At 33.9% G+C, this 13,261-nt stretch overlaps 2 protein-coding genes across 2 annotated transcripts; one reads left to right on the top strand and one right to left on the bottom strand.

Moving 5' to 3' along the window:
• The first annotated feature begins 2,784 nt into the window (after positions 1–2,784).
• On the top strand, positions 2,785–6,889 carry LOC145610109 (12-oxophytodienoate reductase 3-like). Its single transcript, XM_081665372.1, has 5 exons — positions 2,785–2,942; positions 3,028–3,168; positions 5,060–5,190; positions 5,323–5,505; positions 5,803–6,889. Exons 1-5 carry the CDS (start codon positions 2,857–2,859, stop codon positions 6,462–6,464), a joined length of 1,203 nt encoding a protein of 400 aa, XP_081521498.1. The 5' UTR covers positions 2,785–2,856; the 3' UTR covers positions 6,465–6,889.
• Positions 6,890–7,187: 298 nt separating this feature from the next.
• On the bottom strand, positions 7,188–12,913 carry LOC145612306 (B3 domain-containing protein REM16-like). The gene is made up of 8 exons (XM_081667676.1): positions 12,799–12,913; positions 11,425–11,534; positions 10,249–10,612; positions 10,025–10,132; positions 9,771–9,910; positions 8,428–8,734; positions 8,114–8,256; positions 7,188–7,810 (listed from the first exon to the last, which is right to left on the bottom strand). The coding sequence occupies exons 2-8, from the start codon at positions 11,500–11,502 to the stop codon at positions 7,454–7,456; spliced, it is 1,497 nt and encodes a 498-aa protein (XP_081523802.1). The 5' UTR covers positions 11,503–11,534; positions 12,799–12,913; the 3' UTR covers positions 7,188–7,453.
• Between the last annotated feature and the right edge of the window lie 348 nt (positions 12,914–13,261).

Here is a 13,261-nt window from a genome sequence, read left to right as displayed (position 1 = left end):
GGTTAGTTATACACTTATATGGCAATTAATTGTTTTTTTTTTTTTTTTTTTGAGACAAAGGCAATTAAATTTGAATAAGTGGTAAATATGTTATCTCAATCCTTCGTTTCATAAAGGATTAAATTTTTAATGTGAATTTTTTTTTTTTCTTTTTAAACAAATGAAATCCTAAATCATCATTCGTTACGTTGTTTTTTACACTTGAAATTAAACCCTCAAATCTCATTCGTAAATTTTGCTTACTTGGCAATTAAATTTTTTTAATTCTAAAATAAAATAAAAATCTCCTTGCTTATGTGGCGCTCTGAATTCTCTCAAATATATCATATCATATCATATCACTATTAAATAAAGTCAGTCTCAGCTCGCAGCCAGACCATGAGACAACGACATTTGGTATTTTGATTTTTTGCCAAATGTCACAACACGTATGCAACAAATTGGTACTATTGTGACACATATGATGCTAAGTAAGTGAAATTTGAATAGATTTTTAAAGATGAAATTGTTGTATAGAGTTTTTATTATCGATATACTACTAATATATCATATATACAAAATTAATCATAACTTTTAATAAATATCCTATAACTCGGTACTGTTTCCAAAATAAAATTCATTTTAAAAAGTTCATAAAAAAATCCATTTATATTTACAAAAATAATAGAGAAGTAGTGAAGATAAGTTTTATTCAAGAAAAATTATTTTAGTTTTAGTAAAAATACTTTCAATTAAATAAAAATAATTTCAGTTCAATATGTCTAAATATCCTGCATTTTATCAAAAAGGATTATATGATTGTTTTAACATTCAATCCAAAAAAATATCCTATACTTTTACCAACCATCTCGGCAACGCTCGGGCACAAAACTAGCATATAAATAAAGTGTGCGTTTTTGGGAGCATTCGGAGCGCTGCATAAGCATTAAACAAAGGTATTATTTTGACCAATTAAAAATTGGATTTGTATTTTATTTTAAAGTTAAAAAAAATTCATTCGCCACCTAAGCAAAAGTGACAAATCACGTAGGTAAAAACCAAGGAATAGTGATGTATTACGATTTAAATTATTTATAAAAAAAAAACTAAAAACTATCTGTTAATTAAGAACCAAAAATTAACTTTTTTTTGACAAGAGAACCAAAAATTAACTTTAGTTATTAAAATTTAAAGTATTTTAAAAACTATAAATTATCAAAATGATAATAAAAAACCGTATATTGCATGAGTTCGATGTGCCACATAAGCAAAGTATTATTTCGACGAATGATGAATTAAATTTATATTTTATTTAGAATTAAAAATATATAAAAATTACTATTTTTTTTAATTTTTTTTTAGCACTTTAGAGTTTAGATACTACAAGTAGCTATTTTATAAATAGTTCTTTAGTGATGATTAATTGACATATAGCATATTGATATTTGTATGCTAACAAAGACCATTTACCCAAAACTTATCTTTGACACTTAGTATTACAATGCATGAAATTAAAGAATAATGGGTTTGTACTATGATGGCAATGATAGATAAATGTAATTGCTATGTATAGAATTGATACCACAGCAACTTTTGTCGCCAAAGATAGTACTAAACCTACCATTGTAAGATTATGGCTAACTGTCATGCTGCAAATTAATACAAGTTTATCGATTCATCAATTATAATAAAGTTATCGTGTGTTGATTTTTAAACATACATTGTATTATCGAGACTTTTGATTTCTTGATGAAGGTGCAAACCTTCAGTAAAAAAGTTATTTGGGGCAATAGAGAAACAACTCGCTCCTTTCCTTTTCTTAAGCTTGTCCAAATCTCGTAGGGAGATCTTCAAGTGCATGGAGGGTCTTATTTGTTGATGAACTTGGAATTTTCCTTAAAAATGTGACTTGCTTCTTTTCTTAGGCCAAATGGTCATGCCTACCTTCAATCAACAACCCATCTCTAATTAGGAGGAAGTCCTAATACATCACTATTAGACAAAAGAAAATACATAACAATGACAATTTTGTAAATAATGACATTTTGAAAGTACTATTTACACGTAATATAGTGTTGCCGAACATTCTCCATAGTACTATATGTATGCTTCCAGTAGTATAAAAATACTTGTGTCTAACGGTGATGGGAAATCGATTTTGGCACACCCTAAATTGATTTAGGCACACCTCTATGTGAGAAGAGCATAGAAATCTGTGCTCTCACATAAGGGTGTGCCAAAATCAATTTAGGGTGTGCCAAAATCATTTCCCACGGTAATGTATAAGAAATTCCTCTTCTAATTAGTACTCCGTAATTATAATAGAACAATCTTATAAAACCAGATTGAGGGCTTGTTCTCATACGATTATATTCAGTTCAGTTCAGTTTATTTCAATACAGTTCAGCTCTAATAAGTTCAGTTCATTCAATGAGAATAGGCCCTGAGTGTAAGCATTGAGAGTTGTGCACTAAGTGTTGACTTACGAGTCCTCTCAATTTCCCACACTCCATATTGGGAAATGATATTTTTTCACAAAAGTAAAACCACGTGTTTAAAACAACTAATGCGAGTAATAATTCCTAACGCACTAATTTTTCCACTTTTTTTTTGTCCAATAACCACACAACTTCACTCTCCCTTCTCCCAATCTAAAATCTCAACCCTTAAAATTCCATACAACCATGATCAATCAAATCTCAACCGTCCGATGATTAAATCTCTTAACCACCGACCACATAATTAATCTAGTCTTGACCACACCATATAACCTCTTTTCTCCCTCCAATCAAAATTGGCTGCTACTATGACTATAATTCATTGACTCAATTGCTCCAATTTTCTCTCTCCTAACTCAGCAGAAATCTTGATTCAGTAATGGCAAGTTACAAGAATGAAGGAAATGATTCAACTACATCCCTCTTTTCTCCTTACAAACTCGGCAAATTCTCTCTTTCCCACAGGTAATTTTTAAAGTATCGATGTGATGTAGGCGGGATTTGATCTCGGGTTTTGAGTAATGACCCGTTTATTATAATTTGTTTGTAGGGTGGTATTGGCGCCTATGACAAGATGTAGGGCGATAAATGAGATACCAAACGATGCGTTGAAAGAGTATTACGTTCAGCGATCTACTTCTGGTGGTTTCTTGATTTCTGAGGGCACACTCATTTCTCCTACTGCTCCTGGGTAATTTTTTTTTTTTAATGTTCTTGTAATATATTTATTTTTGAGTATGAATCATGTGATGATTTGTCATATGATTGTGAAGATTATTTGAATAGTACAGTAGTAGTTTATTGTTTGTTAATTGTTGTTATGATGCAATATGTTACATTGTTGTAGTTGATTTGAATTTTTGTGGGTTTTTTTTTATTAACTAGTCTTATGACCCGTGCAATGGTTTTAAAAAAACCACGCAACATAACTTTAGGGGAGGTGATGAATTAGGAAGAGAGAACAAAATTAACTAACTTTATGACCCGTGCAATGAATAAAAATAAAAACGATGAAACATAACTACTTGGTAATGTTGGTATTAGTTTTGGTTTTTATTTCACTATTGGGAAATTCTCATCCTAAGTCTTGTGCGTTTGACTTTTATCATTGATAGCCAAGTTTATTTTTGTTTAAAACAACCAAAATTGATAGCTCTATACTTTTGACTTTTTACATATGTTATGGTTACAAATAGAAGAAATAGGTTGCAATACTACCAACAGAAGAAATTAGTACTTCCTCCGTTAACTATTATTTGCAACAAAGGGGGTGTTTGCGGACTCTTAGGCAAAATTTGTTTGTGAGTGTAAAATGGAGAGAGAAAAAGTTGGGTGCATGTGATGAGGAGAGAGATAGAGAGAAATGATAACTTAAGAAAGGAAAGAAAATATTTGTTGCACATAATAGTTAGCATCCATTTATAGTATATGTTGCAAATAATAGTTAACGGAGGAAGTATATTAGATTACACCAACTTCATGCGAGGAAGGAATGAAAGACTCACAGAAAGCAAGCACTGCTACTAGTGATACATGACTTGTGGATTCGTGTTTTTATAGACTCGGTATAGATTAATCAAATGACACTCCGTAAGTGTTATTTTGATAATTACGAGTGAATTTTGATATTGAGAAAAATTGAGTTGCATGTCTAAAGTAGGGGAACAATTAGAAATTTAAGAGGTTGTTTGATGCATATATTAAGAAAAGAGTTGTGAATAAATAGTTCAGTATAAAAAAAGCTGAGAACTTTAACAATTAAAATTGGAATATACTCGTACAAGAAAAAAAATAATTTGGATGTAGAATGTTCATACTTCCTCTTCATTTCTCTCTTTGACTTTGGTAAACCTTAAAGTTTATAAATTTAGCAATCAACTCTGGATAGAACTATTCAATATTGTAATATTAGCTAGAGTTGAAAAGAAGATTTGTTAAAGAAACCACTATAGTTGAGCAGCTAAAAACAGAATCTATAATGCTGCTGTTATGCTAACTGGATGTTACCTGAAGTTATTTGTGGTGGACATATTACTTTGCTGTTAGTTGCTCCTATAATGCGAATGGCAACAGCGAAATTGCATATTAAGCTGGTATAACACTAATTGCTATTGGTGTAATATATTAGTGAGTATATGAATCAAGAGTGAAGGAAAAAGAAGCAATTTGCTGTTTCTGCCTTTCTGGATTGTGAAATGTACAGGCTTAATGTCGTGCCATCTTAAGAAATAGATGGGCCATGAAGCTGAGACAGGGAGGTGGGGATCACTAGTGAGGCATACTCCACCCCTTTCTTAGCTTTGTCCCTGGCTCTAAGGCTTATGATAGCATTGTCTCTTCTAGCAACTGTGCACTTGAGAAATTATCAGTTAACTAATCCAGACTAGAAAAATCAAATGGGTTTTCATGTTCCCCTCCTATGTTTGCTTTCTTCAATTTCTCTTATTTTACAGTTGGCTAGTAACATTATTCTGCTTTTATTTCACCATCTGTGTACATGTTATGGTCTTTCTGACAAAAAAAAAAAAAAAAAAAAAAAATTTACTGCCGTCTGTCTGACAAAAACAGAATTAATGCTGCAGGTTTCCCCATTGCCCAGGAATTTACACTAATGAGCAAGTCGAGGCATGGAAGAAAGTGGTTAATGCTGTTCATGCCAAGGGTGCAGTCATCTTCTGTCAGTTGTGGCATGTTGGTCGAGCCTCCCATACAGGTTCACAGTTCGTTCACGTTCACTAATCACTCTCGATAATTATAAATTATTGGTATTATATAGCATTATTGCTTTATTTTCGATTTTTTTTTCTTTGTATTAAATATCAAAGATCTTTATTGCTCTATATAGTGTACCAACCTGGAGGAGATGCACCAATCTCTTCAACAAATAAGCCCATATCAAATAGATGGAGAATACTGATGCCAGATGGGTCTACTGAAAAATACCCTGTTCCTCGGGCCCTGGCTTCCCATGAAATACCTAAGATTGTTGAGCAATATCGTCAGGCTGCCATCAACGCTATTCAAGCAGGTTTGTCTTCTCCTAATGATCTGGTGTATGTGTGTATATGTGTCAGTTATTTCACCAAAAGAAATCTAATCATTATGCATTTATGCCTTTTGTCAATATTACCTATCTGGCCTTATTAGATGTTGAATTAATTTTGGAAACTAGCAGATTTCAAAATATATGCAGGGTAACCTGAGAAATGTTGCTAAATTTTGAAAGGAAGATGTATAATATTATTAGGATAGTTAATGTCAAAGGGTATTTCTTGTCAATTGTCAATCTGTGTCATATAATGCTTCCTTCAACTGTCATTACCAGGTTTTGATGGGGTGGAAATCCACGGAGCCCATGGCTACCTCATTGACCAATTCCTAAAAGATGGTATCAATGATCGCACAGACGAGTATGGTGGGTCCCTCACTAACCGTTGTAGATTCTTAGTCCAGGTGGTTCATGCAGTGGCTACAGCCATAGGAGCCGATAGAGTTGCTATAAGGATCTCACCAGCAATAGACCACCTTGATGCCTCAGACTCCAATCCTTTTGCACTTGGCCTTACTGTGGTCAAGTGTCTCAACAAACTCCAGTTAGATTTGAACTCACAGCTTACGTATCTTCATGTAACTCAGCCTCGATATGTTGCATATGGCCAAACTGAGTCAGCTAGACAAGGGAGCGAAGAAGAGGAAGCTCAGCTTATTCGAACTCTTAGGAAATCATATCAGGGATCTTTTATGTGCAGTGGTGGATACACCAGGGAACTTGGAATGGAAGCTGTTGCTCAAGGGGATGCTGATTTAGTATCTTTTGGGAGGCTTTTTATATCGAATCCTGATTTGGTCGAAAGGTTTAAGGTTAATGCTCCCTTGAATAGATATCTTCGGAAAACATTCTACACCCAGGATCCTGTAGTGGGTTACACTGATTACCCCTTTCTTGGTAAAGCTAGCACCGATAATAAGGTATTGGCTCGTCTATAGTGTACCACAGATTCTCTGAATATCTTTGGTATTGTATGATAGTTAGACTTGCAATTGGAAAGTAATTCAGACAATATAAGCTTATATGAGTTCAGTTCATGCTGCTTGAATTCTGAAATCTGAAGTAACTGCAATGCTATCATCAAATTCTCACCCTTGATATTTGGAACAATGCCCTGCAATATTACTATTGTCCCAAATTATAGGCAACATTTCTGCTTTAGTCTTTCTCAAAGTAGCAGCTACTTGCTAATTTTAGTATATACAAGTATAAATTAAACGTTGCCAAGTCATAAAAAATGATATCATCAATAATGTAATGGTTTGTTCCGACTGTTTTGGGAGTAAATTAATCCCTTATTCTAAACCTAGCCTACTTTTGTAATTGGTTTTTCTCAAGATCAATAAAACTCCTATTTTTACTCCGGTGGACTTGCTCAACGCATAATAGTGAACCATGCTAAACCTGTGTGTTTTTAATTTTTGTTACATTCTAGCCTTCTAGGTAATTCAACCACAGCTATGATGCAAAGTAGTTAAGACACCTAACACAACTTACCAGATATCTTTCAAAATTTTTGTCAATAATATATATTTTCTTCCGAGCTTCATCTGCACCTATAAAGGAGGAGGGGGGTGATTAATAGAAACATGGTGATGTAGTAGAGACGATGACAATTAACATAAATGGTTCAACTGTTAACAGTAACATTGGAGGTAAATCGAAATGAAAACTTGAATAGCTAAATAACCAAGATTCAGCTGCATCACGAAATGAACTCTAAAGTTTTTGAACATGAAGCACCAAGACAAAGTACAAAGTCCTCGAAGGAAACCAGTGATTATCTGGCCCCAAGGACATAAGGTCTTTGCCCAGGCAACTAGTGGTTCAAAAGATAGTTTGTACCTAGTATATATACATGTCAAACTGACAGGGAACTATTAATTTCTTCTACAATTTCGAATGTGTGATCTCATCACTTCAATCTTCAGAAAAGACTTTGTGCATTGGATCCCCATGGAGAGTTCGGACTCTTCTGAGCAATTGGTGAAGCTTCAACAGTTGTTGCTTTATCGATTTCTCCTGTAACAGCGTGGTTCAATCCACCAGCTTTAACTATATTAACGTTCATCATATGGTTAGTCACAAACTCAAAAACCAAAGTGTCACCAACACCAAATCCATATGTTTTTGTAAAATCAATCCATCCACGGCCTAATCCAACTCGACCATCTGATTGTCTGGTTCTAACTTCCATTAGCCATTTCTTTCCTTCTGGATCACATAGCACTACTATGTCTTTGTTCTCCAACTTCTGCCTGCTGGCAATTGCCTTCGGAATATGCTGCACATCAAGGGAGTAAAAGTTTTAAGCAAATTCTGCTGATATGCTGTTGAAGAGAAATTGTCCTATGCCTAAGACACATGTTTAGCAACATTAGTTTCCATCAGGCAATCAGAGGAAGTCATTTTAAACCCAAAAATTCACAAATGATGACCATATCAGTTTCAACACCTGATGACATTCATATTCATCTAACTGATTGGCTAACACATTGATATTGTAGCAAGAAAATTAACATGTCATGGCATGCACAAGGTTTCTGACATAATAATTAAGAAAAAAGGGCAGACTGAGAGAACTTACCAAATAAGAATTTCTTGTTTTCTCCGTCCAAGTTAGAGAGAATGAAGGGCTTTTCGATTCCAAGGAAACTCTCTCGAATTTATCCATGGTGAAGGGTGCATTATTATTGATGACACAGTTAGCAGCAAGCTCCTCATTTTCACCTATACACATGATCCGTTCTTAGGTACTTCTACATATCTGTGATTTTTATTCTTTTATCTATTTTGATAATAAAGCTCTTTTTGTTTGCAGAATATAACTGTCCAAAATCTGACAGAGAGATTAGGATTTATACAGGGAAGAAGAAGATTGTATATTGCAACAAAACTCACATGTCATATTAACAAGTTCCATGGGTTCAATTTTGCATTCTTGTTCTCTTTGAGAAGGATTGTCAACTTGAGAAGCCCGTCCCACACTAACTTGAATCACATTATTTGACACAAACTCAAATTTCAGTGTGTCACCAGTTACTAATTCATTGTCTATGACAAACTCCCTCCATCCTTTTGCTAGATCCACACGACCATCTGCCCTGATTCTCAACTCCACTGGCCAGCTACTTCCTTCCTGGTTCTGAAGTGTTATTGTCTCTTTGTTGGATAATGCCTTCCCATTTAGCATTGCCTTTGGAATTGTCTGCATATCAACTTGTCTTCAATTATGTTTTCCATTACTCAATACTTCATAAAGAATGTTTCAAATATAAACTTAGGCTGTGTTGTATAGAATCATAGTCCCTTTATCCCTATCATGACTGTACTAACAATTTTGGGTTAGAAAAAAATAAACAGATCTGGCTGTCATTTTCTTAAAAATTTCTAAAAATGGGTGATTTTAAAGTTACACTAGCATGGTTTGATGACTATGTCAGAGTAGCTTAACGTTTTTTCACTTACTCCGACTTTTTGTTATCGAAGGTCAAATAATAGGCAAAATTGGCTAGAGTAGCACAAACTATTGGTTGGTGCGCTCAACAACACAAATTTTAGATGGAGCAATGAACATCACAAACTTTAGGGGTTGTGTTCTGTAAAGGACATAAATATTATCTGGTGCCAGAGATTCCAATCGGATTCCAGATTTTAAAAAAAAAAAATTAAATTAACCCCCCTCCCCCTTCACATGACTACTATCTTCTTTGTGATTGCCTGATTGGGATTTGTCTAAGGTTGAGGCAATTCTTTTCTTCAGATTAAACACTAATCGACATCCACTTTCATCACCAAACCAAGTTTCAAAACATCAAATCTAACCAAGCTCCAGTAGCTATGTAGGACCCCAAAACCTCTAGTTTAACTCCTATCTTTCTAATTAAAGTCACAACTTTAATGAAATGATCAATTCTAAGCACTGAAACATCTTCAAACCATTAATTCTTGTTATTTTTTTTTCCTCATATGAAAAGTCACATGAAGGGAACAAGGGTTAGTTTCATAAAAAAAAGAAAAAGAAAAAAAAAAAGAAGCTGGAATCAGGCTAAGTTAATTTACGGCACCCAACCCCATTGCTCTACTTAAAGTTTGTGCTGTTCAGAGCACCTAAGTAATAATTTGTGTTTTTCCGACCAATTTTGCCTAGATAATATTTATTCTTAAATATCACCTTAAACGTAGATTACAAACAAAAAGAATGGGGAGGGGGTTGATACAGTTCTAATATGAAAGTAATTTACCAGATAATAAGTTAAGTGACTGGCCTTTCTCCAGGTCAGAGAGAAACACAAACCATGTTTAGTAGTTGACAATACACATTTTTTTCTCATGCTCCTGTCAATAAAAGACGGCTGCATCTGATATGCTCCATTTTGAACAGCTTACAACACACCAAGATACCAAAACAGTTCTTAGATCAGAATCACAACAGGTAAACAATTAGAGCTGCTTCTTACTCCGAAATGTTAGCTGAACTAGTAGTAAATTAACTTACAAGGTGTTGTAGGCCATGGACTTGCTTCTCCTTCTTTATGGATTAGTGGAGTTTCTGTTGGAGATTCAAAAGTTCTAACTTCATACCCTGACTCAAAATTTGTTCCTACTGATTTTTTCAGACCAATACACCAAAACGCCAAAACAATTCTTTGATCAAAATCAAAACATGTAAAACAACTAGAGCTGCTTCTTACTCGAAAATGTTAGCATAAATTGACTTACAAGGTGTTGTAGGCCATGGACTTGCTTCTCCTTCTTTATGGGTTGACGGAGTTTTTCTTGGAGATTCAAAGGCTCCAGCTTCATACCCTGACTCAAGAGTTGTTCCTACTGTTTTTTCAGACCCATCTTTCTCATAGATTTTCACTTGGAGAATTGATGGTTCTTCAAGCTCGAAGAGCAAGAAGTTTCCAACTTCCACAGAATGCGCTTTCACAAAGCAGTCAAAGCCACAGCTGAGACACAAACTGCCATTTTCATCCTCTTCTATGTCCACCCTCCAACATTTTCTGGTTCCAGAAATCTCTAAGATGAGCCACGGTGGTATGTAATCTTCAAAGATCTTAGCGAAAGTGGGGGGTAATGGCTACAAGAACAGATTAGAAGCAATGTTAAGTTATAGTAATGTAAAGCTATAGTAATTGTTGGTTCATAACACCCCATGGTTATTACTGTTAGCAGAAAGTCAGACAATCAGTTCAGGGTTCGGTGGAAACAACCGTTCTTGCAAGGGTAAGGCTGCATGTATCCGAACATCTGATCGCCCTTACCCCATTGGGAGCTTCATTATAGAAATTTGCATGAATTTTAAGCTATAAAATCAAGATATTCAACTAAAAATGTAGAACCGTCAAAATTTCAATCAACTATTTTTTTGGACAGAGTCATAATTCAGAACTTTGTCGTAATTATGCTATCTAAATTCAAATGCTTTGATTTGTCGAAAAGGTAGCTGTCTAATGTGAAGTATTCATTTGTTCAGTTGTTCTTGTTAACGCAACAAAATTATTTGAAAATAAAGTCATTTCATTTTCAATCTTTGCTAGCTCCTTCTCAGTCTCCTCTATTTTCATGTCCCCATTTAAAAAAAAAAAATAATAAATAATAAATAAAAATAAAAAATCATATACACAACAAGTGTGAGTAACTGTGCTAAAGTTTCTAGAGAACTTCTGTAAATTTTAAATGCCTGAACACGGGGGACTTTTAGCTACACCAAATTCAATTAGCATTTCATATAAGCTTATCAACCAAAAATCATAACTTGATGGAAGGGCTGATAGATTTGGTCTTTAAGAACTTTACTCTATATAAGTATGTCATAATAGTTATGCTGAACAAGTAGCGCTAATTCACATTTTAAAACTACTATGGAGGAATCCACTGCAAGAAAAGTACCAGCTTCTTGGTGAACTCATCCTCGAGAACCTTTATAAAGGACGCTCTCTTAAATGAAAGCTTACGCTTGTTGTCCATTGCAATTCGCAGCCAGTCTGGTAAGATGGTAACTGTGCAAACCAAAGTAGTAAAAATACTGAGCCAATTTCTTCACTTACACATAAAAGTTGAAATAAGTAAACTCAACTACAAGTTTCCTATGTTACGTTTAAATAATACTTCTATCCCTAATTAGTGTTCATGACAAACAAGAAGGCTGGATCGAATGGAGCTTATGGAGCATGTTATAAATTATTGCAACATCATGTCCGTCATGCGCTGCATTATTGGTATCAGTCATCTTCATTTATATGAATTCAGAGTTGCTTAGAAGTGTCAAAACTACATCCAGTCAATTTAGCGCTAATTATTTTTGGTGGTAAAATGCAGAAAATGACTAACAGTAAACAAAGATTCACAAATATGATTGACCAAGATAGCTCAAGTGGTTAGAGCTTCCCTCCCGATTCCAAGAGATCTTGGGATCGATTCTCACCCCCGCCCTTGTGGCTCTCTAAACACCAAAAAAAAAAAAAAAAAAAAAAAAAAAAATGATTGACCAAGATGTACTAATACCTTCTTAACAACTACACACGGACAACGGTAACAAGCTATGTTTTGGCATACACATCTAAGGAAATTAACGATGTGCTATCTTCAGAATTTACCTGATTTTCACTTATCTGAGCTTTCTTGAATTTATATAATTTGAACCTAATGTAGCTGCGAATTGGAATTTCAAAATCTGTTCTTTTCCTAAAGTTGACTCAACTGATTTGTTTTTTCTTGAATTGAACTTATCTAACCTTATTATTCCCAAATTAATTGAAAATCAGATCAATTGATGACAAAAGAATCTAACCCTGTATTTTGATTCTTTTGAATGCACAACTCAACATAGTAATCTAATTTCCATCTTTTTTTTGGTTTTTTCCCACTACATTATCAATTTATTAGGTATAACAAAATATCTAAGTCTTTCCATTAAAATGTCAATTAACTACTAAATAAACACCCAAAAAAAAAAAAAAAAACTACCTTCGTACCGTCCAAATTCCTGACATTACATTTTCGTGAATCATTTTCCACCAAAACAAAATTAATTCTATTTATTCAAAGGTCAATAATTTATGAACAATATAGTAATTAAAATACTCTATTATTCAGTCCATAAATAAAATGTTGCATCTCCAATGTCCCAAAAAATAAAAATGTCTTGAAATGTTTTAAAATTGCATGTGAATTGAAACAGGAAAAAAAAAAAAAATCAAGAAATTACAACACATCAAATTACAAATTAAGAATATAAGCATATGATACAATGAGGTTAATTACCTGAAGCAGTTATACAGGTTGCTGTAGCACTGAATTTCGAAAGCTCCTTTCCTCTTTCTCTTTCTCTCTGTTCTAGTGTTCTGTAACGTTATTTGTGAGGTATGGAAGGTTGAGTCCTGCCCAACCTGAGACAGGAAGTCAGATTGTCACTGTGTGGGGTCAATATTATGATTTATTAATTGACACGTGTCAGTAGCCCATACTCCATCCGTCCAGCTTCTAACTTTGGGTGTCTATTTGGAGTTCGGTTGGGATTTGGGTCAAATCCGATTTAAATTAAAACTAGTTTTTGGGCTGGACGATTTCAATATTTACGAAATTTCAATAGTGAGTTTAAGTTGAAATTAAAAAATGAATTTAGGTTTGCTAATTAATTGAACAATTCCATTTGCATGTACCCGGTGTACAATATTTTTACTGTACATCGGGTTTTTCTCACGTGATTTATTGTTTTTTTTTTTTT

Source organism: Chenopodium album, chromosome 24 (assembly GCF_948465745.1).
Source record: "Chenopodium album chromosome 24, dcCheAlbu1.1, whole genome shotgun sequence".
Lineage (NCBI taxonomy): Eukaryota > Viridiplantae > Streptophyta > Magnoliopsida > Caryophyllales > Amaranthaceae > Chenopodium > Chenopodium album.
The sequence above is the reverse complement of the archived record's forward strand: the minus strand, read 5'-3'. Positions and strand labels throughout refer to the sequence as shown.